The following is a 25194-nucleotide window of genomic DNA, read 5'->3' as shown; positions in this document are numbered from 1 at the left end:
GAGGTTGAAGCTGAAGGCCGGCCGGCCTCCTGGTGGGAAGGCCCAGAGCCAAGGGACTTGAGCAGCGCGGGATGCAGAGCCGGCCCAGAACGTTGGCACTGGGCTGAGCCCGACTCCAGTCTGCGCGGCTGCACTTGGCGCGTACACAGAAGACCACAGGTGCACTGGGCAGGGAAGGCTCCCAGCAATCCAACCTGGGCACTTTCCATCAAACACAGATGACCCCAGGACCCAGCAGTCCTGTCCTTAGCCACCCAGGAAATAAAATGTCCATCCACATGAAGCTGTGTGTGTGGCGGAACTGCAGCGGGTCCACTGGCTCCGCCCGGCCGAGCAGGGCCAGCACCTGGACCTGGCTGACTGACAGGGGTACCCCAGCTCTGACTGGCACGATTCTTGCAGGAATGGGGTGCTCCATCTTTCCAAGCACTTCCCGACAACTGGAGCTGCCTGCTCTTCATGTGCGCAGCCTCATTTCCCGGGACCTGGTGGACTTTCCCCAGATGCAGGGGCTCTGCACAGCCGGGGGAACTCCACCTGGAGCTGCAGAGTCCCTGAGGTGACTGCCCTCCCTCTGAGCTTGCCTGCGATGGCAGTCACCTTCAAACAGCAGCCTTCGGGCCAACAGCTCCTGATTCTGTCCCCTGGCTCGGCCGCCGCTGGAGCTGTGTCCACAGCATAGAGCAGCTGCAGCCCAGGCGCCACTGCCTGCCACTGTCAGGACCACTGGCCTAAGCAGGCTCTGCCTTGGGCCACTGGGTGGATGGCCTGTCCCATAGCCAACTGCTGCCATTAAGGCCCAGCATCTCCTCTGCGTGTCTTCATGGAAGTTCCGACTGCCCGTGGCCTCCAGCTGTCACACCCAGGTAAGGGACCCAAGGACACTGCGGTGCACCTGGCTTTTGTCACTGGGGGTGACGTCTTGGAGGCCCTTCCACCACACAGGGGAGAAGCCGCATGCGGTAGCACTGTGCCACCACGTGCGTGTACTGTAGGTGATGTGACCCGCCCTCTCCCAGACACCAGGGTCACACCTAGGTCACTTTCACTCTGTCACAGTCATCACCTTGGGCATGTGCCCTGTCCTAGATGTGCAGCCCGGTAGGATAAACGGCGCATTTGTGCGTCTGGTAAGTTGCCCGACTGCGCTCCCCAGGGGCTGGGCACGGGCCTCTCACTGCCGTGTCCAGTTCCTGCCAACAGCAGCTTGCTGCCCGGCTTCTGGGCTTCTGACAATCTGATGGGTGAAGAGAGGAGCCTCGGGGATTTGAGTCTGTCTCCCCGTACCTCAAGTTCCAGCATCGTCCATCTGTTCACAGGCCTTGTGCACTTTTTGTTGAGTTCTGTTTCTCTTTTTAAACCATGATACTGTTGTTTTCTACTCTCGAGGCGTCTTGGTGTAGTAAGAACAGCTCTGAGGCGTGAGCTCCACGTCTCCCCATGCTCATGTGCCTCTGGCCGCCCCTCCATCTTCCCCGTCCTTCCTTCTCTGCCGTGCGTTTGATCATGCAGACATGTCTGCATTCTAGACAGTCAATACCCATCTCTCCTCTGATGGGTGAAGGCCCCTCATGTCGGGGTTACTGCGGCAGATGAGGCTGCCACACCGAGCCCCCTCCAACCCCAGTGACCCCTCAGGCCAGCCTGGCTTTGCGGGTGTGCCCAGCCTTGTCCAGGATGCACCTGACCAGGAGCAGCCCAGGGCAGGACCAGGCGAGCACTCCTGCCTACCACGGCTCCTCTCCCGGGCATCTGCCCCAAGCTCCGTGTCACCAGGCAGGTGTGGTCAGCTCCAGCCCGAGTGAGGCCGCCCTGGCCGTCCTGCTTCCGCTGCTTCATGATTGTAAGCCGTCCACTCCCTGACACACGTCAGCTTCCGGAGAGACTAAAGGCTTCACTGTGAAGAAATCCTGTCTCCCTGTCCAGCCTTGGTTTGAGGTCTGGTGCGTTTTGAGAGGACCTCCTCTGTACACCAGTTACGGACCTAACTTTCTTTTTCTCAATGGCTGCCAACCGTCTTCACACCTTTTATTTTGAAACAGAACTCCTTCCTTACCCAGCAAACCCAGACCTCACGTCCACCTCTAGGCCTGCTGCTTCACCACTGCTGGCGCCACCAGCTCTGCATGGCTAACTCCGGCCTCCCGGTCCATCGCCTCGTGTGAAAGGAGAGTGTGCCCTTGCTGCACTGTTTCACTAAAAGCCTCTGTCACGTGAAAGTCAGGATCTCGTCTAGTCCCAGCAGCAGCTTCCCAGCCAGTCCACGGAGGAGCCAGGCAGAGGCTCACAAGGGGTAAACAGAGCTGGTGTGGACGTTCGTTAAAGCCTGACACATTGTCCGACGCCTCTATTTAAAGCCATGGAGCTATTAAATAAAATTTTTTAAAAGACCTCTCTTAAGCTAGGTATGGTGGTAAACACCTGTAATCCTAGCAGCTCGGGAGGCTGAGGCAGGAGGATCATGGGTTCAAAGCCAGCCTCAGCAAAAGCAAGATTGCCAAGCAACTCAGTGAGACCCTGTCTCTAAATAGAGTGGCTCAGTGGAGTGCCCCTGAGTTCAATCCCCAGTACCAAAAAAAAAAAAAAAAGACTCTTAAACATACCATCTTTCACAGGAGGGAAGGGCCACAGTACAGCTCTGTATCAGACCTGCCCAGGGCTGGGGGGGCAAACCCAGCGTCCCACGTGTCCTCCTGGCTCTCCTGGAGCCCTGAAGGTGGGCGGGGAGGAGAACACCGTTACACTTTCCAGCTTTAGAGGGAGACTGACCGACTGTGGGTTTTATTTAAAAATGCCTCCTTAATGGAATCACTTTGTTAAGAAACAATCCATAAGGGCTAAGTCAAAAAGAAAAATGTCACCAGCTCAGGTTGCGTGCAGGAAGCTGGAAGGTGAACAGCGGGAGACTAAACTCCTTTCTGAAACGCGCTGTTTATTTTGATCTCAGAGGGGGTACTTGGTAACAGGGAAAACCAGGTCATGGAGAGAGGGGAGAGCCAGGCCCTGTGTTCTTACGTCAGGGTTTTCAATCAGCCTTTCTCCTGGGCAAGTGGCACAGAGCCCTCAAACTAAGGCCCAGGGAGACCCAGGGCACACGGGCCCCACGCTGGATTCACTGCCAGCCAGCGGCAAGTCGGGTTCTCAGCCTGGAAAAGGACGCCTTTGTCCAACAGACTCAGGAGCTTTTTAAACACACCACCCGACTCAGGAAGGACATCTTTATTTGCCGTTATCTTTGGAATACAACCACCAGGCTCTGCAGGTGTGACTTAGTACATGAACTGGCTTAGCAATGCTTCTAGGGTTCACAAGGCCAAGGCCAAGGTTCTGATGAAGGTCATCTGGTTATCAACTGAGTATAAAGGAAGCTATAAAATGGCTCAAAGCAATGTGGCCTCTAGAGGAAGATCCAGCGACTCAGACGCTCAGGGAAGGACCCCGGAGACTCGCAGGCACTGCAGAGAGACGAGGGAGGACCAGCCGGAAGCCCCACATGCCTCCTGTGCTGGCCAGGGACTCCAACCGCAGGGTCAGGGCGGGCGCTGGGCACGGGTCGGCTGGCCAGGCTGACGCGGGCGGAGGCGGGTGGGCGGCGGCTCCCGGGGCGGTCAGTCATCTTCCCCTCCACAGAGCAGCAGCAGGGCCTTCTTATAGTCCCCAGAAGTGTCGCCCTGAAACCCAACGACCCCGTTAACCACCCGACTCAGAGGAAGCCCGGGAAAGGGTGCCAGGGAGCATCTGGCAGCAGCTTTATTCCTGTGACTGCTCAGGGCGACTCCCTGCGTGACTCGCACATGGGGAATGTTGGCGGAGTTTCCTACCCTCTAACCCTGTTGGACTTTCTGACCTGACGCCTTAAAGGCAGTTTCCAAAGACAAGAACATGTTCTTCTCTCTAGCAACACAGGGAACAGGGAACCCTGCCCAACTACATGGATGCCAAGCTTCCCAGAGGGGCCCGGTCTGCAGCCCTCTGGCTGGCTGGAGGGCCCAACACCAAGGCAGCCGGGTGTGAGTACCAACAGTACCAATGGTCGGGCTGCAGAGCCTGGGCAGGCTCCCGGGCTCCTGGCACAGCCTGCCGACACACGTGAGCCAGAGCTTTCTGAAATTCTGCTGTCCCCAAGAGGGAAGTGGCCAGGGAGCCGAAACGGGAGGAATCTCACTAGAGGACACCCAGCGCCTTTCTTTCAACAGAAGGACGTGTAAACCCAGGCTGCTGGCTCACCCAGGCGCACTCGGGCTGGTTCTCTCTGGGCTGAACTTGCTCAGTCACCTGTCACCACCACCAAATCACGCTCTGAGGCCACAGCAGTCTGTGAGGGCACCCCACTCCCAGCTAGCCCCTGGGACCACCACACACAGGGAACACGGCGGAGCTCCCGGCTCCCAGCTCTGGCCTGCCACGGGATTCTGAGCTGCAGCCCCTGTCCTGCCTGTCTGGCACACGACGTGCTGGACGTGCTGGTCTGTCCGGACCTGAAACCAGATCCAAAGAGCAGTTCTAGTACCTTGATCATGGAATACAGTGAGGTGGCAAAATTCTTCCGGAACTCCTTCCGAATGTTGAACAGATCGATCTCACTCCTGGACACCACGACTCTGATGAGGGTGTGGTCATCTGTCCCGGCTCCCTTTGAAAAATAAAAAGAGTGAAAGTAGCTCTGAGCCCTGAGCCTGAGCTGGGCACGTGGACAAAGTCAACAACTTGGTAGAACTGGGCTCCGTGTTTTAGGGGGAAACTCCTGATGCCTGTCGTCCGAGGCATAATCAATCAGAGCTGGAGGACAATAAGGAAGAGGGCAGCCACGGTCAGAAGACGCAGCGTCCACTCACCTTCATGGCGTAGTACAGGGTCTCTGCAAGGTAGGCAGGTATGCTTCGAATCGACTTCACTGGAAAACAAGCCAAGTGACGTCAGGTGATCCTGGACTGCAACCGCCTGGGCACACACTGTGCTCCCAGAGCAGCACGGACCCGCACAGCCGGGCCTCCTCCCTCCCCACAGGCCTTCAGAGACACGGGAAAGGGCCGGCTTTCCACGCCCCCCTGAGCACTGCTAGACAGAGCAGCCTGGGTCGATGCCACACCAGAACCTTCATCACCAAGACTACACAAACTGCTCAGACGTGTCCTACCCAAGACACTCGGGCGAACAGCGCAGGGCTACTTCTCCCCTCTTCGGAGCCTTGGCCTCTCTTCCTGTATCTGCCTAGCACACTGGCAGCGTGCGAGTTACCCAGTTCTAGGAACACACCATGGCTGACTAGAGAGCGCTCGGCCCAGAGTCCACTCTGGCTCTGGAGACCTGGAAACTCTAGAAATGGCCAACAGTGACCGTCCTTCAACTGTGAGTTTTGTGAACTCTCCCTTTCCCAATGCCTCTGAAAGATAGCCACTAGTAGCCATGAGTGAAAATTGTACGTGGCTCTAACAGTGAAGGAGCCGCCCAAGTCCTCATGAACTGGACAGAGGAAACTCAGTGCTCACGCAGGCCACCTCTTCTCGAGAGCAGGACGGCCTGCCCTCAACCCTGAGGCTCGGCACCAACGGCAGACAGAGGCTCTCTGCAAACCTGGGTGGAACCAGGACCCTGGGAACCACTCCCAAGCTGGGCCCCCTGGCCTGGAGGGACGTGAAACCACAGTCAACTGCACAAAGTCTGCACCTCAATTTCCCTGACTGTTCTGAACATGTGGTTGAAGTAAAACTCCAAACTTTTAATATGAAAACCACATCCTCTATGACATTCTGGGTCTAACAGATGGTGATGCCGCGGTCTGCCTCGGGGCCGTGAGCACTGTATTGAGAGAACTCTAAAATGCCACAGGTACCAGCCTCTGAGCCGGCGTCCCCAGCCCTCCAGGTGCCCAGGGAACAGTGAGGTCCCCAGGTGGCTTCAAACAACTCCTAACAATCTCCCCTGGACCCCGGAGCACTGGCCAGCAGGCCAGCATCACCTCGAGTGGGAGCCAGGACTCTGCCCTCCCGGGGCCGTGCCAGGCTCCTCTTTCCATAAACCATGCCCCACACCTTCAGGTTCAGCCACAAGCGAGCAGAACCGCTGGCTGCTCCCGCCATGGACACCACACTGTGAGGTCACCTACCGACGGCCAGCAGCAGCTGCTCCAGGTGCCCAGAAGTCTCCCGGTCGATGGTCTCCTCGATCTGGAAGCCCGATATGGTCATGTACTTGTCAAACACTAGGGAAACGGAACGAGCGCTGACTCACACAGCAGGACCCTCGGCAGTCAGAGTCCTCGCTGCGCGGCTCCTACCCAGCGCCTGTCTTGGAGGGAGCCTGTGCTCGGGCTCAGGTGCCGAGCCAGTAGCGACAGTTCACGGCGCTCTCTGCCCACTGACCTCCCAGCCCCCTGCCAGTCCGGACCAGGGGGACCTCAAGGGGAGCCTGCTGTGGGGACTCTGAGATGTCCTCCTCTTCCTTAGGAAAAGTGACGGAGATGACTGGGTTACCCCTTTCCTTTCTTCTCGCTGTGAAATGGTTAGTTTAGAGCTACAGCAACTGTCTCGTGACGACATGAGAAGGAAACCAAGACACCGAGGACAGTGGAGCAGGAATCCAGGACCATCCCAGGTCCTGCCAAGCCCGCCTCAGAGCCACCATGTGGGCTCCGTCCCCTGCTCCTGAACACCTTCTCAGCTGAGAGCATAGTCCCGGGGACCACCCAGAGGGGGGTCTCAGGTCCACCTGGAGGAAACGCCCAGTGAGCCGCCACTCGTGGTCTGTGACGAGGGAGGCCCAGAGCCCGACCCTCACCACCCTCCCAAGTCAGGGCTTAAGCTCCTGGTTCTCTAAGTCACAGCAGCGGTAAAGGGAGTCAGCAGACCTACCCAGGTGGCACAGGGTGCCACAGGGCCGCGTGTCCGCCACCCAGCCCCTCCACTCACCCCTTCTCAAGTGCGACACGCTCCGCGTTCCGAAGATGGTGATGAACTTCTCCTCGTCGGTGCCCCACTTGAGCTCTCCGGCCTGAAACAGCGCCTGCAAGCATTCCCGCCTCCGTCAGGAAGGCCCTCTGCGACCCCCAGCCCTGACCCACCGTGCAGCTTCCTGCAGGGCACATGCACTTGCTGCACTCTGGCCCTGTGCATTCCTCCGCCAGGACTGACAGGTCAGGTGGAGGTGACAAAGCACAGCACCAGGCAAGACTGGGTCTGCCCAGAATGCCTTCTGTGACTTCCAACTTTGGGGGGAGGAAATTTCTGATCCTCTCACTGCGGTCCGTCCACTTAGAGATGGGAAATCCTAAGCAGGAGCTGCAGGATCTGGAGGATCCAGGGTCTGCTCCTGTCTGACTTGGGCTGTTCAACAGGCAGCCACCGTGCTTTCCCTTGGCCACTGAGTTACCAGGCTGGCCGAGGAGGCCCCTGCTCCCCTGGGAGCCCCACAATGTAGCTGTTCTCGGGAGGCCACCCACGGCCCCTGAAGGGCAGGGGGGCGGCTTCAGTGTGAGGGGCAATGCAGTGGCAGAAGGCCTGCGGTGCTGTGGGCCACCTGACCCCTGGAGGTGACTTGGGGCTACCTGCAAAGTGCCCGTGCTGAGAGCTCACCAGGAGAAGCAGGGCGAGGCGCAGGGAGAGCGCCGGGAGAGCCGGGGCAGGGGCGCGAAACGTCCACATTAGGAACGGGCTCTACCTGGGGACAGCGGACCCAGGAGGGTCCTCAGAGCTTACGCAGGAACAGGAAGCAGGCCTGCGTCTGGCAAGGCGGGTGGGTGGGGGTCAACACGCAGCAAACCGCCCTCGGCTCCTCCCTGCAGCCAGGCAGAGAGGCAGCACTCACACCCCGACACCAGCTGCCAGGAGAACAGGGTGTTCTCCTCACTCCACCAGCACGTCAGGCCACAGGCCAGCGGGCCACTGTGCAAGCCCCCGGAGAGGGCCCACAGCGCTGCCCGCTTCCCTGAGGACCAAGACTGCCTCAGGAGGGGCAGGGGGACACTAGGCGACTCGGGAACCCAAGCAGCCCCTCCTTCCCAACCCCCAGGCCTCGGCTCCAGGTGCAGACTTCCCGACACACAGCTCCTGCACCTGGACACCTCGTAAACCACACGGAGACCACACAGGGTCTGAGAGTCTGCAAATGTACATTTGGGAGCCACTAACACTTGGCTGACAGAAGAGAAGTACCGGCCAGGCGCGGCAGTGACATCTGCGGCCCAGCCACAGGAGCCCAAGGCCAGAGGGTGCAAGTTCCAGGCTAGCTGGGCACCTGGGCGGGGCCCTGTCTCAATAAACAAGGGGTCTTGGGGTGCAGCTCAGCAGAGTGCTTGCCTAGCAAGTGTGCGGCCCCAGCACCACAGAAAAACAAAACGGAGGGACGACACTGTTTAGAATTCTTCCAAAGGACAGCAGGAGCACTGCAGATGCTAGGTAACCCGCCACCACTCATGGGACAGAACAACACACACCTTCAGACCCGATCCTTCTTTCTTACCCCTTCCTAAGAGACCTACTGCCCCGTTACCAGTGGGGTCAATAACACTGGGTGGCTGCCATTGTTTTTTGAAAAATTCTTTGTTTTTTGAATGTTTCATAACAACAAAAAAGGAATGATATGTCTCGGTGGAACTCACTGTACTATTTCACTTCATGTTTGGATAAAATATTTTATTAGCCAGACCAAAATGAGAGAACTCTACCGAAGTGTGTCTTGTGACCTGTCATGGACACCTGAACTGGATTGTCTCTAGAGACCTCACAACACACCTGGTGACGCTCCCTTACCACGAATTCCTTCCATGCACAGATGGGGGCAAAGTCACCACACAGCCGGCCTCACTCACCTGAGCGTCTTGTTCAACTTGAGCTTCGTCGATTCCAGCATCAGGGTCTCTGTTCGCCTATAAGACAGTACGTCCCATTACTGAATCACTCCAAAGGAAAAATGTCCCACCTGGTGGTTATGCACATAGAGCTCTTTCTCTTAGGAATAAATGGCTTTTCAAGGTCACCTCAATCCTACAGCCTATCACACAGAACTGTCCAAATCCAACCTGACCCTCCTACCCTCCTGTGAAAGCGGAGGACACAGACTGCTCTCTGCAGCCAAAGGCTGAGGCAGCCGCTCAGAGTTGAGGCTGTGTGTTCTGAAAGGTAAACAAGCACAGGCTGCACACACCCACCAGCAGGACCAACCAGCACAGAGAGCATCAAAAGAATTTCAAGTGGCTTCCCTGGATAATCAGGCCACTCCACCTTCAGACTCTCTCTCCTATCCCCAAAGTACTAGGCATTGAATCCAAGGGCATGCTACCACCAAGCTACGTCCACAGTTCTTTTGCTTTTTATCTTTGAGACAGGGTCTCGCTAAGCCGCAGAGGCTAGCCTTGAACTTGCGATTCTCCTGCCTCGGGCTCCCACATTGTGGGGATTACAGGTGTGCCACCATGCCTGCCAACTTCAGACTTTTCACGTCAAGCTAGAGTTGGTCTCCACCCAATACCTGAAGGAGAACCACCAACATCCTCTGGTAGTACCCCGAGGTGTCCGCCACCACGTCGTCTTCCAGGCTTGAGCCGTACTCTGCAACAGAACCATTCCACACTTACTCACAGCTGCTTTTAAATAGAGACCCTGCCCCATTCATCAGAGGAAAGAGATACAAAATAAGAAATACTGTATTGATTAACAAATTCTCTCTGTCCCATCTCTCAGTGCTGGAGACTGAAGGCAAATGCTGACTGGCTGGGAGGCATGACCACAGTCTCCCCAAGCCGTGAGGCAGGCCTGGGCCCCGACTCAGCCATCCAGAAGGGCTCTGGAGAGCCCCTTAAATACTTTGACCATAAGATTCAACTTCTCCTGCTTCTTCCCAATGTCCCATGTGACGGGTTTCCCATGTCTTTCACCCTCTGAGTGGCCCTTCTCTGGGCATGGCCATATTCTACCCCCACCAATAAAATATGTTTTTCTCTGCAGCTAATAAAGTCAAGTGAGAGACAGCAATGGCATTCTGGGGTATGCCCGCTCCTGCCTCCAAGGTCAGGGAAAGGGAGAAGCAGGTCTGCGGAGTCCACAAGCCCCTTCACTCTCAAACAGCTGCTCCCAAAAGGAAAGGGGAGGAAGCAGCGAGGACTCAAAGGGACACTCGTGGGCGTTCCCAAGTCCACAAATACCTGCGCAGAACTACAAGGCACTGAGACAGCAAAAGAAGAAGGAAAGAGGCTTCGCTCTAAGGGGTGAAAATATGTAATCATTACTTGAAAGCAGGCACCTTTAAAAGACCCAAAAAATCACGTTTACTTCAACCAGTGATCCAAGCAGAATCTTGGCGGGAACCTCTGACTCCTTCCTCTATGGCAGCACCCACAGTAACCAACCATCAGCCCTATCCGAGACCTCGTGCTGGGTGACACCCTGGACTTCCCATAACTGTGTGGCTGCTAGGTCCCAAACCCCAGCTCACCTTGGGACACGCAGCTGGGGTCAAACCCTTCCTCATCGGCTGCAGCACTGACTGCTGTGCTGTCCACTCAGAACCACACATGCTCTGAACCAAGCCTGGACCCACAACCTGCCACGCAAACCCCAACCTGGCCCGACTCACTGGGGACACAGGCCCCTCCACGATGGCATGCTCTCTCAACTGCGCCCCTCTTTCCAGTGTCCACACCTCTGAGGACAGTGGCCCTGCTCCAAAAATGCCTGTTACCTACTCTGAGCCCAGTGCCTGGCTCTACGGAGAGACAGGACAAACAGAAACTGTACTGTAGAGGGTCTGAATATCTAAGGTGTGACGTTCTGGTATGCGCACGGTGGGACGACCGCCACCACACAGCTTTCTCTCTTAGACAAGTCAAGTCCTCGACAGGGCTCCACTGCACAGTCGCTCCCCGCACCTCGGATCTGCAGAACTTCTCATCCTAATGAGATGCAGTACCCTTGGCCATCGCTGCCCACCACCCTCGCGGCCCTCCCGGCCCGGCCCCGCCAGCCCCGCCCGGCCCTGCGTGTTCCACGCTGCGCTCCACCACGCTGTCTTCCTGCGCCTGGCTCCTTCTCCAGGTTCATCTGTGTGCTACAGGGGCCTCCCCGTGGAAGGCTGGATGAAGTCCCTGTGCACACACACCCTACCTACCTTCTTGAACCATTCCTCAGCAGCTGTCAGGCCGCCGGTCGTGAAACTCTGAGCATCTCATCTGTACATGAAGCCTCCCCAACATCCAATGCCCACGACCCCTCAGTGGCCTCAGCTGGAAAGGGGCTATCCTTCAACTATCACAGTGGCACTAGGCCACGTCACCAGGCCTCAGGCTGCACGCTGTCACCACCATCCACTCCCCAGAGGGACAGCTGGGTACCACATCAGGTAGAGCGGCGGCTGATGCTCACTACCTCGGCCTCAGCACCTCTCCTCTCACTGCAGGAGAAGCAGGAGACCCTGCGCTTTGGAAAGGAGACTGCTCTGCTGCCCCACATTTCACACCACTGACCTGGTGAACAGAGACACCTCTAGGACCCAACCTGACCCAGAGGGCGCTGCACCTCCCTAGCTCAGGGCAGGAGCCTGGGAACTGTGCCGTGCATGCTGACCGCCTGGTCAGGAAGGAGGTCTGCCCTGAAGGAACACAACTCTGCCCTAACTTCCCTTTGCTAGATTCCCTTTACAGATGCTCTAGACAGGAACACAGACTTTCTCCCAAAAAGTGAAGGATGCTCCAAAAACACTCAAACGCAGAGTATTGTGTGCCAGCATTGCCATTAGCTAAACAAAATACATTTACTCAGACATTGTTACTAACCCTGATCTGGATGGGGGTAGGTATCTTTTCCCAGGTTCCCGAAAGGTCTTTGAGATAACTCCACCTACACTAACACAGAACTGAATGCATTTGAAGGAAGAAAAACTATTCACATACACCCCAAAGTTAACAGGAGAGAAAGACACCCGTAGAATTCCTGTATTAGAATCCTATGCAAGCCACAAGCAGCTTTTCATGAGCCACTAAAACAGGTGAAGATTTTAACTGAAGAAGAAAGGCAGCTGAGTGGCAGGTCCCCCTCCACTGACTCAACAGCTGTGAGCCACCGGCCTGTGGCATCTGTGGGACAGGATGGAGAGTGGACAGTGGAGATGGGCAAGACGTCAATCCAAACACTCACCTTCTTCATACACCTGCTTTATGGCTCTGAGTTCTTCAGGTGTCCTTGAAGCAATGATTTCTGTCAGGACTTTCTCGTTTGTCCCGGCTCCCTGTTTGGAGATTTATTTTTAATAGAGAAAACATGTCAGCAGTAAGAATAAAAAGGAAGTTACTTTGCCAGAATAGATGTTACGCACATTGTGCACAAATATCCCCCAACACGACGTGGGCTTCTCTGTATACAAGCTCCACTAGTTACAGAGATATGAAATTTCAAGTTAATTTTCTCTCCAAAGACAATCTTATTATTTATTTTATCTTTTATTCTGTTTGTCTAGTGAGGAGCAAGGTACACCGGTCTGTAAACATGTGCATACATACACATAAAAGATAATGTAAATTTGCAACTTATAATTTGATCAGCTAATTCTAGTTTAAGGTAAAACATTTTAATGGAACTGACACAGAACACATAATTCCATGTGGAAGATAACAGGTACTTCATCTGCACCTCAAAAATAAGCTCCTGCTCCCAAGTTCCGCTTCTCGTGCAGCCAAAGCCAGCTCGCACCCAGGGCACTGCTGCCACGGGGCAGGAACGTCCCCCAGAGGCCCTGTGCTGAAGGCTCTGCTCCCAGAGAAGCCCCCCCCCAAGCCTCCAGGAGGCGGCCACGGAGCCTAGGTCATAGGTCATGGAGCACGCCCTGGGGGGTGGGCGTGCCGGCCCCTCTCTGCCCGCCGGCCTGGGGTGAGCAGCTTCACTGCCCACGAGCTCCCACCAGGAAATGCTGCCTCCACACAGATCCAGCACTGGAGCCTCTAAAACCAGGGGCCCAACCACCCTCTCAGCTGCCTGTCACGGCCACGGGAAGCTGAGTGACAGTGACCTAGACAGTGCCCTTCGGGTCTAGGAACTGCATCCATGGAAAGAAACTGGAAGCTGCTCTCTGTATGTTTAAAAAATAGTATTACTTGATTTTCCTTTTTCTGCTTTTAAAAGTCATATTTATGCCACTAAATTAGAGATATATGCAACGATTGGCTGAACTTAAGTTTTTAAAAGGCAGAATTATGCTCTTTTTATTTTTGTTTCTTTATCAAAAATCAAGTCCAAAAAGCCTCAGCTCATCCTCTGGAAAATTTCAACTGCTGCTGACCATCTAGGGTGGTGTGTGAAAGCCCCTTCCTCAACAACCCACGACTCTGCTCATACCAAGAAAACCTTACCGAAATGAAGAGAATCAGAATAAACCAGCTACCGACTGAATAAACCTCCACCTCCCACGCTGAAAGTCTCAAGTCCTGGGCCGAGTTGCCTTCTGGGACTAAAGCTCAGTCTCCCACTCAAGATCAATTGTAACTGAACTCCTTCCTGCCCCAGGGTCTACACAGAGTCCCCAGGCAGCCACGCCATGCCCCAGGCCAGAGGCAGCCCAGGGACGCACACCCAGTTTCTGCACACCTGAGTCACAGCCAGTTCACCAGCCACTTTGTTATTCCCTAATCAAGCAATTTTTTGTTTAAAGAGTTAAAATATTTCATCCACCATCATTTTAAAACACCTCAAAATTAGAAGACAGGCATAGAAGTAAAATATAAAAATTTAAATTTGAAAAAGCCAGTTCTGGTGAGCTTACGAATGCAGACAGACGAAGGTCAGCTTGTCATTCTGCCCCCACTTCTCTTCTCAGCACCTCCCAGAGCTGCCTCTTACATGAAGCCCACCCTGAAGTCAGTCAGTCAGACAGACAGACAGGCGTGGGCCGGGCCGGCTCCGCAGCCTCTCACCTTGAGAGCGTGCTTCAGCTCGTAGGCGTCGTACAGCCGCGAAGGCTTCATCAGAGCCACGATCAGTTTCTCAAATTTCCCAGTCAGTTCTGACTTCAGGTCATCCAGGAGGTCCTAACGCACAGCAGACAGGCAGAGCTTTAGGCGAGTCTTGTTAAAGGTGACCTGTGGCCTCTGCCTAGTGATGCCGTAGGTTGCTGCCTTCAAGTGGAAGGCGGTGAGCTAGCAAACCCACAGCCTCCCATGCTGAACGGCAGGCCTCAGCCCTGGAGCGAGGCACCTATGCACCAATCTGCTTCTAGGAGATGAGTTTCTTCATTTCAAAAATTTCATTTTAAAATGGTATTGAGAAACACAGATATCTTTATAAAAATTACCCCCAAAATATCATCAATGTGTTTTTTAAAAGGACAGAATGTAGCCTATCACCCTTTCCCTCACGGTATCTGATGATAGTCTGCTACACGGCAGGCTACGGTGAACTGATGCTCCTGAGGACTGAGAGTCCTGCTGCAGGGCGAGTGCGGGGGCATGTCCCCTGGCAGCATCAGCAGCAGGGACCTGGACACGGTGCCCAGAACACTTCTCAAGGTGGGGATGCAGCACAGGGCAGACCACCTGTCCACCCCAGACATGGCCTGAGTCCCTGCCTGGTACCTGAAAAAGGGGGAAGGGACAGGATACTTTCTCTTTTGTGTCACAGTGAAATGACAAACGTGGATTTCCAGAATAACAGACTGAAGTGTGCACTCATGCGTTCTGCACCAAATCTAAAAACCTTTACTTTACAACGTCAATCAAATAAGAGCACTTAGCTCTACTAGTTAAAAGTCCACTTATTAAATCACCAGGAAAGCGGCCCACACTGCACTACAGGCCCACGCCAGGCAAGGGTGGTAGCGTGGCCCAGCAGGACGCGCTGAGGGAAGGCAGAGGCCGCACCGTGGCACTAACAGCCCCAGCACTGGAGGATGGGCTGCGGGAGGCAGGCAGGTGGGAGCAGGAACACAGCAGTCAGAGACAGATGGCCTTCACAGGAGACCGTCACACCACTGCCTTGCAGACTGGCACATGTGCCCTTGACTCTGTAGGCTCAGCCAATCTCTGCTTCTTGAACCTGCAGTGGGTCGACGGGCACCTCACTGCTGTGTCCCGGCTCCTGTGCAACCCAGCTCAGGTCCCCGGGAGGATGCAGTGCAAGCTAGCTCTGTGTTCTTGTGATGAAGGAGTGGAGGCCTGTAGGTCGGCCTCCACAGACACGGAGGGAAGGCGCTGCACACAGACCCTTCCAGACCCAGAGCTGCACCGGCTCCACCTTAGGAGGAAGGGGCCTTACCCTGCCAAACAGAGTTTTGAAGGCCTCGGCGATCTGCTGGCGCTGCGCATTGCTCCGAGACGTCAGCAGAGTCAGGATGCTCTCCTCGTCGGTGCCTGCGATTCAAGGTTAATTCAAGGTTAACGCCAGGCTGGGCTCCCTCAACCTCCCTGGGACCAGCTCCCCAGCCACTTCCCTTTCCTCCCTCGCCTGTGAGGGTGTAAAATGTCTTGTACATTTTTCTGAATAATTTATTAGGCAAAATATTGAGGATATGTAAAATGTTGCGTATCCTACTCTTTACTCCCCACTCCCAGTGTATTTTGAAGTAGCAGAAAAATACTCGTGACTTTTTAAAAAGTTGTCTGGAGATTTTTAGACAACAAATAGTCACTGTAATAACAGCCATTCACAGGTACAATGTGGGGGTGTACAGCGGACAGAGAGAGCTGGATTCAAGTCGCACGTAACCTAGAGTGGACACCCGGCAGCTGTGAGGCAGAACGGCTGCACCCCTAGGCTGTGTCCAGAGCGGCCAGGGAACCCCAGAGGGCAGGGCCAGGAGCAGGGCAGGCTCTAGGACACTGTAAAAGTGCGGTGACGGGAAAACACGAGACTTCCAAAAGCAGCAGACCCCCGGCTGGAGAGGAGAACACACCAAGCCTAACAGGGGACGGTCTGAAAGGGGCTGGGAGGACATGGAAGACCCCGCAAGGCCAGGAAGCACTGGACCCTGGTGAGAAGGGGCCCCAGCTCCAGGGATCAGCCACACAGGCAGCCCCTGAGATAGAAACACTGACGACATGTAAAATGTTCCATATCCTACACTCGCTGCTCCTGATAATGGCCAGAAGAGAGCCTGCAGCATGGGAAGGTCCGAGGAAGGCCCCGCACAGAAGTGGGGTCTGAAGGGGCGGGCGCACAGCCCAGGCCTTGCCCTCTGCAGGGGGCGCTGGATTCTCGGCTGCTCAGTCCTGGAGTTGGGGACCCACAGCACGATTCTGTTGATTCAGCTTTTCTTCTACACATTTCAAATCTTTCCATTTCCCAGAATAAAAGGAGGTGGGATTTACCCAGGCCTTTCATGGCCTTCCGAAGAGTTTCTGCATCAGCCCGGTCATCGAATCCAGGGAAGGCGGTCACGGTGCCTCTGAGAGCCTGAGACAGAAGCACAGTGCTGTCACCCACGTCCTGTGAGCAGCAGAGCAAGAGCAGCCGCTGCTGCGACCCAGCTCAGCCTCTCCCCAGGTTCACCACCCGGGAAGACCCGTCCCATCTGAAGCCGGAAACGGGCCACTGAAGCATGTGGCAGAACCACTTCGCTGCCTGAGCTACCCTGGCCCCCGGAGCCTCACTGTGAGGCGGGCTCCGTCTTCCCTGGGCTCCACCCATGCACAACACCCACCGACCCTCCTGGCTTTAAGGGCACCTTCCCAGGGCCGCTTCCCCCCAATCACCAGGGGCACACAGGCCTGCCCCCGACTCAGTCCTAAGCAAGGCTCGCTCCATGTTGTCACCCTGAGCCCTGCTCCTGTGCACCTCACAGGGACTTTAAGAGAACTCAGCAAGAAAGACTCGTGGTGATCCACGTGCCAGAAGCACTTGTTAGAAGACGTTCTTTCTCAGACCTCCGGATCCACATTAATTTGTCATGTTTCTAATAATCATATTTCCGAAAAAGTTCACAAGATCATTAGGTCCTTTAAATCCGAGGCTTTCCTAACTGAGCCACAGAGCTGACGTGATGATCAAGGAGTTTCCCGGCATTTACTTTTTACCAACACGTTTTGTAATTTCCTTAAAACTCTGTTAGGGGACCATCTATAACAGGGAAAAACAGCTAAAGGAGGGAAGGTGGAGAACACCTAGTCCACTTCACAATGTTTTTATTATGAATGCACCAAAATTCAATTACCTACAGGAGGAAAGTTCCCTTATGCCAACAACACTGTGATACCAATTAAACTCAAAAGCTCGATCCTCAGCACCACATAAAAACAAAATATAGTGTCCACCTAAAACTAAAAAATAAATACATAAAAAAATTTTTAAAAAAGATGACAACGGACGTGCACAACCAGAGAAACGAAGAGCTGTGCTCCATTTGTGTACAGTGAATCGAAATGCATTCTGCTGACATGTATAACTCATTAGAACAAAATTTTAAAAATTAAAAAAGATAACAACAGAGTGTGTCATTCCATGGGGAAGAACTTTCACGGCACCCAGCCGCAAAGACCATCCAGGGACCCTAAACACATTTCCTGGAAAGGTGGCACTCGAGGGTCCAAGGAAGTGACCAAGGCGACCCTCGGCCACGGCATGGACAGCTCCTCTAGACCCCCTTCTCCGTCAGGCCGGTCCCCAGCCTCCTCTTCCGTCCTTTGTGGCGAGGACCCTGCTAAGGCAATCTAGGTGGACTTCTGACCACCTACGTCAAGGCCTGAACATCCCATGCTTTCACAGGAAGCTACTCCTGGATGTGGCACTCGGGAGGCAGGGCTTTGAGACTAAAAACGACAGCCGTTTTACCACTTTCCACTTGCTAAGTACTACACTGATCACTAGGAAAGTCCCCATGCCACAAGCCAGGGAGAAAATGGCAGATGTGGACGTGAGAAGTGCACAGAGTGTGTCCGCACCGAGGCTGGAGCAGATAATGTGAGCACATAAACAGTGACCAGAAGGACCAAAGAGAATAAACTGGAAAAAAATTCCCAAAAACGTCTGGAACGTTGCCTGTAGGTTTGCAGCCAGAATCAGAAAAGCAGAGACTGGCACAACTATGTTTCGGGATGCATAGAAGCTCAGGAGGGGAGAAGAAGATGGCCTGCAGCTCAGAGGAGGGTGACTTCAACACACCGCAGCAAGCAGTCAGGTGCAGAGAGGCCACCAAGGGAAGGGCCTGGTGAGGAGGGGGCATAAAAGCCCCAACACACAAGCTCCTCTGTGGCCACAGCAAGCCACTGGCAGGAAGACTGGCCAGCCCTGCAAATGCTGGACCTCCTCCCACAGCAGGGACAGTGGAATGGCCTGGGCAAGATGGAGACGGGAGGGCAGCTAACCCGAAAACAGACGCAGAAAGACCCAAACACATGCAGCAGCAGGGAAATGGACAAGAGACCCGCAGGGCCCGAGGCGGGGGAAATGGACAGGAGACCCGCAGGGCCCGAGGCAGGGGAAATGGACAGGAGACATGCAGGGCCCAAGGCAGGGACATGGACAGGAGACCCGCAGGGCCCGAGGCAGGGGAACTCCAGGGGCAGATTCTGGCCATGCACTGAGCACCAGTGAGCAAGAGGCAGAGCCAGGACTTGACTCAAGTCATGGGACAGTGACTCCTGGTCCCTAGCAACAGTGCTGCACTGCCTGGAGGAGAAGCTGCCCAGGTGATGTGCAGTCACCAGGGAACAATGTCCCTGAGGAAGGAAGCGGCAGGCTCCAACTCCACCGGGTGTCCAGGGACGGGCCAGGTGGAAGGGCCCCTGGGTTCCGCTGGAGTCTGGGCGGCACAGAGCCCTGGCTGCAGGACACTGGGGAGTGAAGTGACACTGTGTCTCAGTGGAGCCTTATTGTGCAACAATAGTTTGTAAAAAAAGAAAAAAAGAAGAAGCTTTTAAAATCACACTTAAACAAAAGAAAACTTGATGTGGTTTGCGGTTTGTAGGTTACACAGAAACTGCCAGCTGAGAGAGGGGGGTTTAGAACAGGGAGAGGTTACTTGCCTCAAAGAAAAAATAAAATATATCTGACCCTAGGGACTGAAGGAAATGAGGTAAAAAGGAAAAGAGAAGAAGGTCCTCAAGAAACTCAGCCACAAGCTATGAAGAAATAACTAACTACCGGCCACGTTTTCTAAGAGCTTTCTAGAAATCGTGGAACACTTGTGCATTCCACACCAGAGTCACTGCCCCAGCCAGCGAGGCCCGCACAGTGGGAGGGAGCCAGTGAGTCACAGGCTGAGTCACTGGGCAGACCTTGTGTGGACCTCCTGTCTGCAGCCCACCACTGGGGCCCAAGACTGTCTGTAAACGTGGCTCTGAAGGACTCTGCTGGAGCCCCACCCTGCAGCGGGGCAGCTCCATCTCCCAGGAGCTCTGTCCCTGCTCCAGCCTCAGCTCACCCTCCACCCTTCATCCCACCACGGCCTCACCAGGATGACCACAAGCTCCTGGACTACAGAGGCCAGAACCAAATCCATTGATCATCTCAGCTTCAAACCCATCCTTTCTCCCCCTCTAAAATAAAAGTCCTTTATCCTCAAGGCCTAGGCATGCCAAAATAAAATGAAGAAAATCACCCAAGGGCAGGGAAGGACTGTTTTCCTGACCCAGGGAAGTAACGCGTAAACAACCATCTCAAGTGCTCACTGTCTGGAACTTTCTAAATAGAGCTCCTGAAAGTACAGAGGAGCTCGGGGCCCTCGTTAAGCCGGTCTCCCAGTCCTGGGCAGTGGCTGCTAACCACCACCGGCACCCCCCATGCTGCCACGAGGAGCCAGAGACCCTGGACCAAGCACTGGAGCTGCAGCGGGCTTCCAGGGGTCAAGGCAGCTGTGAGGTGGTGGGAGACAGGACTGCCTCCCCCGCCGGCCAGAGCAGCTCACACTGCAGAGGCCCCAACACCTCCTGGGACGGTGGGCCCCACAGGTGGGCAACACGTTCCCAGAGGCCTGCGGGAGGCAGCCCCAGCAGGCCCAGAGCAGAGCCCCACCCATCCTTGCCCTGCTCTCTAAGAAGCTGAGGCCACGGGCAGGCAGGCCAGTCCCCAGCACACCCAGCTGACCTCCTCCCCACTTCCTTGCCCCTCATGCTCCTGCAAGCCTGCTCCTGCCTCGGCCACTCTGACCAACTGCTTTTGACCTCTTTCAAAGCTTAGGGTCGGGGGGAAAATGCATCACTGTAAGGTAAGCTATTCACACACTAGTATACAAGGGCTTGTTGATAACAAATGAAGATCAGTAAGATTTAAATCTTCCCTTACCCCTCTGACAGTGACAATGCCTTCCCTTGGCAAAACCTGCAAAATGGGAATGTACACTGTGTGTCCTCAACGTCACCCTGGAACAAGGGTGGGGCCCTGAGCCTGCTGGAGTGAGGGAAGCTGCTTCCTCCCAGGAGCTCACAGCTGGGCATCCTGCAAACAGCACTTGCCCCGTAGCTGACAGTGCAGTCACGCAGCGCTCCAGAGAACAAGCGAGGGGAGAAGAGCGAGCACACCAACCCCATCTCCTCTGCATCCCAGCAGGAATCACAAACGTGCAGAGCACGACTGGTCCTGGGACACACCGACAGTGAGCTAGCTTCAAATCCTTCTAGTTGTAGGAAGATATAAACCATGCAAAAGCAAACGGCTCTACAGAGATGAAGGAGGATTCAGAGGTCACAAAAACCCTGTTTACTACAGTGCCACCTAAATGTTTCATAAGGAACTCAAATTCAACACATCTATTTCTAAAAGTCTCTTCTTTGCCTCAAACATGCATTCTTTTCGCAGAAAAAAATATATATGAATATATGTATGTATATATGATCAAGGTCAACCAGTCACCTTGACCCTCACCTGACCCTTTCCCAGCAAACACCACCCTACTCATGCACCAAGCTTACCTACTTCTCCCAAAGGACCCTCCTATCTGAAGTCCCAGCCACCACCTAGTTCAAGTCCTGACAACAGATTCCTGCATGGTCTTCCCTCTCTCAACCCCCATCCCACTACCCACCTCTGCAGCCCCCCGAAATGCAACCACCACATTAGCACCAGGGCGATCCTGGCCAAACACAAACCTGACTGTTGTGGCACACCCCAGGCACAACTCTCTCACAGCTCCCCTACCTACACAGCAGCTCACACACCTGGTCCGGCTCCTCTCAGAGGCCTCATTCCCAAGGCTCACACTCCCTGTGGTTCCAGGCCAAACTCCTTGACCCTCCCTGTGCCTTCCCTCCTTTGTCCCACACCACCAAAGCAGCTGAGCAACCTCAATCCCTTCTTCTGTGAAATGAAACAGTAATACTCATTTCCAAGATGCATTATGGGCGTTAAATAATGCACACGGAGGACTTGGCAATGCACCTGCTCCATTAATAGATTTCAAGATGTCTATCAGAGGTCAATCAATCCTTTCTGGTTAAATTCTTAGCAAGACAGTCTTACCTATGGTCTGCACATATTCCTGATTTCTGGGTTTTTTTGCATACTTTTCTAGGCAGGGTGGACCCACATAAGAAAAAAATTATTAGCAGTAAAAGATCTAACTCATAAACATGAAGAATTTGTATGGTAGAAAAGTACATTTTAACTCTTTAATAAATAAGAAACATTAATATTTAAACAACACATTTTCAACTGTGGAACATGCACCTCTAGGACTCAGGTTTCAGACTGCATTACCCTAGAAGTCCCAGGAGTAGAAGCCTCGGGTTCCCACCCCAACAGGTTACCCAAAGGCATTTCCATAGAAATGGGCTGAAACCTCATCCTGAGGCTCCAGCTGACCTGCAATTACACTGCGGCTCAGAGCAGATTTTAGACAGTAAAAATGCAACCATTCAATGTGGCCTTCTGTGCATCGTCCATGGTAACCAGGAGGAGCAGATCTCCATCTTACCATGTTTCACCACACATGTGTCACAGGTGTTATGCCAAATGTTTTTGTAAAAAGTGATGTAGGCCTAGGGTTGTAGTAGAGCGCTTGCCTCCACATGTGAGATGCTGGGTTCGATCCTCAGCACCACATAAAAATAAATAAATATAATAAATAAATAAAAACAAAGATATGTTTTAAAAGTTATTTTTTAAAAATTGGGATGCAACCACTATGTGAAGCTTTCTTTTTAATTGTGCCATCATGTGTTACTAAGCTGCCTTTGGTGTAAGATGAGGATGACGAAATACAAATGTGTTATGCAGTGAAATACAGTAATTTTAAACAATTTAAAAAATGTTTTCTTCCATGGTTTCTAAGGGTAATTCTTAACAAAGTAACAGTGAAATTCAAGATTGCATCTTCTTTTTTTTAACATGTCTTGTAACTTCTATGGCCAATAATTGGTTTGGTCTAATAAACAGGCCTGGCATTGTACTGTGATAGGAATCACATGTGTAATTTTATAATGGAAACCACCTTCTCTCTGGCTTTGCATATTTGCACATTGATTATTATCATTCTTTGAAATTATTACTGTCCACCTTTGGAACATGTGTTCATTTGTTCGATCTTGGCTACAGCCAATGCAATGAAAAGGAACTGACTGAAAGCTTCAGACATCACTAGGAAATTTACAAGAGATCTGAGGACCAGCCAAGTGAGCAGGGATAAAGGAATTATTCTCTGATGCACCCCCCCCCCCAGTCAAGATAGGAAGGATCCTCCTCAGGGAAGAGCTAACTTCACATAAAAGTATCCTTTCTGTGGGGAAGAACCAAAAGCAAACTTTCCACTTGGAAGTAATATGAGAACTGGTTCTAATAACAGTTAAGTGCAAAAGAGGAAGCCACAATGGGGGCAATGAATAAACTTAATAAGTTACTAATTGGTCTAATCCTCCCATTTTCTCTTGGAAAGGCCCATGAAACCTTATTCAATTTTGATAAGTCAGTCTGATAAAAATGAGAGAGAGCATTGTTTGGGCATTTAAAACACTTGTTTAAAAAAAATTACCATGGCTCTGGCAAGCCAGTTAGATTGGCAAGATGTGCGAAATAGTTTCGGGGTGGAGTTTTTAAGAATTGATATCTTATTCACAAAAGATTTATAACATGATCAATCTTTAAAGATTACTATATAAAGCACACTATTTCCTCGTTTCTACAGTTTTGATAAATGTTAATAACTGAAAAAAGAAGAAGAAGCCCGCATCAGGAAATCAACTTCTGAAACAGTCCCAAAGCAAATCCAGTGCACGAGATCACTACTTAAAAAAACAGCTCTGTTTAAAAAATCGGTTCCTTTTAGTAAACGAAGTTTCCTAAACGTCCGCTTTAGTAAACTCTGGGGCACAGCAGCTGGAAATGCGCTCCAGCCAAGCTCTGCTGTTAAAAGCCAGGCTCCCCACCCACCACCCACCTTCCCCATCCAGGGCCCCAGACACGGGGACCCACCCGCCTTCCCCACCCACAGTTCCGGACACCAAGGTCCCCCACCCACAGTTCCGGATACCCGGCCCCCCACCCACTCCCCCACCCAGAGCCCTGGACACTGGGACCCACCCACCTTCGCCACCCATAGCCCTGGACACTGGGACCCACCCGCCTGCCCCACCCACAGCCCCAGACACCAGGGTCCCCCACCCACGGCCCCCGGACGCCGGGACCCCCACCCACAGCCCCGACGCCGGGAACTTTGCGGAAAAGTCGGGAAGTCCGGGAGAGCAGGCCTCCGCCTCACGTGACGCCAGCCGGCTGCCCGCTCCAGGGTCAGCGACGCGGCGTGGGGAAGGCCCCGCGAAGCCCGCCACGTCACCGCCGCGGCCGGCCGGGTCCCCGCGCGGCGCAGGGGGCGCAGAGAGGGGCCGGGACTCCCGGCGAGACCCCCTCCTCACTCCCCGCCCGCAGCCCGTCTGGAAGCCCCGGGCCGCAGGGTCGGGGGCGACCCTTACCTGTGCCATGGCGCGGGAGGTGGAGGGAGCGACGCTGCCTGCGAAGAGAGAGAGCGCGGTCAGCGGGGCGCCGCCAGGCGGCCCGCCCGCCCGCCCGCGGCCCCGGGGGAGCCTCCGGCCACCCGCCACTCACCGGACGGGACCCTGGCGAACCTGCGGGGAGCGCGGGCAGCGCGGGCAGCGGGGCAGGGCAGAGCGGAGTGCGCAGCGGGAAGGCGCGGCAGGCTCTCGGCCAGCGCCCAGCAGCGGAAACGCCCCGCCGGCCCCGCCACGCCCTCCGCCACGCCCTCCGCCACGCCCTCCGCCCGGGGCTCAGTGCGCCTGCGTGGGGAGCGGCGCGCGCGGGTCCCCGGGGCCTGGGCGGGGCAGTCGCGTGGGGACGTGGACGCGGCGCGGGGCGCGCGGTCCTGGCTCAGCGGGCAGGCCCAGGGAGCTGTCCGGACCGGGCCTCGAAGCCACCTTCCCTGGCCGCTCCATTCCGCTGCTGGGCTCCAGGCGGGGCGTGCTTTCGGAGACACAGGCTGGGGTTGTTTTGTGGGTTTGGTTTTTGGGGTTTTGTGCTGGGGATTGAACCCAGGGGCGCCTCAACGCTGAGCCACATCCCCAGCCCTTTTTATTTATTTTGAGACAGGCCTCACTAAGTTGCCTGGCGCCTTGCGAAGTTGCTGAAGGACGGTGCGACCTTGACGATAGCCAAAGCCCGAGCTTTGAAGTCCAGTTCCCAAACTGTTTGGTTTGTTTTGTGTTAAGTGTTGTTTCTTAGAAGACCCTCTCTTCAACTGATAGCCCTTTATCGGCGTACGTGGGTCCTCCAAGACCTCTGCCTGGAATCCGTCGCTGCTTTCCTGCCCCCTGTAACTTTGTGAGACTGAAGTCGCAGCCAAGCCCCGCTTCTTAGACTGAAAGGTCTAAGTGTAGGGCAAGGGCAGAGGGCAGGGAGAGGCCACCCGGCTGCCCTAGGGCGACACTGAGGAGCAAAGAGAAAGCCGCTGCCCTGCGGGGGGGGGGGGGTGCCTGGAGGCGCCCACAGGGGCCAGGAGCCAAGGCCAGAGGACAAAAGCTTGCAACACTAGACCAGACTTGCGGGAGGGTGGGTGCCTGGAGGCGCCCACTGGGGCCAGGAGACAAGGCCAGAGGACAAAAGCTTGCAACACTTCGACTGTATTTCTGGGATTGTAAGAGCACCGTGTCATGCAGAGGCAGCACAGCAGAGGGTCTAGTGTTGGAGAACAAGGTGACTGCAAGTCCTCATTTGTTCACATGTGAGCCACCTGCTTACTCCGTCCCTGACAAAGCCACTGCAGAGAGGAGGCACTCTGGAAAGTGGGGCAAATCTGCCAAGTCAGGGAGCTTGCCACTCCTCTGCACCAGACCCTGTCACCTTG

At 54.5% G+C, this 25194-nt stretch overlaps 1 protein-coding gene across 2 annotated transcripts; it reads right to left on the bottom strand.

Annotated features, from left to right (window-relative positions):
- Nucleotides 1-3204: 3204 nt before the first annotated feature.
- On the bottom strand, nt 3205-24078 carry Anxa5 (annexin A5). 2 transcript variants are annotated; one of them, XM_078022167.1, is made up of 13 exons: nt 23943-24078; nt 23810-23847; nt 16283-16367; nt 15231-15325; nt 13895-14008; nt 12126-12216; nt 9466-9545; nt 8807-8863; nt 6909-7002; nt 6107-6202; nt 4836-4894; nt 4511-4633; nt 3205-3671 (listed from the first exon to the last, which is right to left on the bottom strand). In XM_078022167.1, the coding sequence occupies exons 2-13, from the start codon at nt 23816-23818 to the stop codon at nt 3609-3611; spliced, it is 966 nt and encodes a 321-aa protein (XP_077878293.1). In that variant the 5' UTR covers nt 23819-23847; nt 23943-24078; the 3' UTR covers nt 3205-3608. The 2 variants fall into 2 exon arrangements, with proteins under 2 accessions (XP_077878293.1, XP_077878294.1); XM_078022168.1 differs by having other exon boundaries at nt 23963-24078.
- Between the last annotated feature and the right edge of the window lie 1116 nt (nt 24079-25194).

Source organism: Ictidomys tridecemlineatus, chromosome 9, assembly GCF_052094955.1.
Source record: "Ictidomys tridecemlineatus isolate mIctTri1 chromosome 9, mIctTri1.hap1, whole genome shotgun sequence".
In the NCBI taxonomy this organism is placed as follows: Eukaryota; Metazoa; Chordata; class Mammalia; order Rodentia; family Sciuridae; genus Ictidomys; species Ictidomys tridecemlineatus.
The sequence above is the reverse complement of the archived record's forward strand: the minus strand, read 5'-3'. Positions and strand labels throughout refer to the sequence as shown.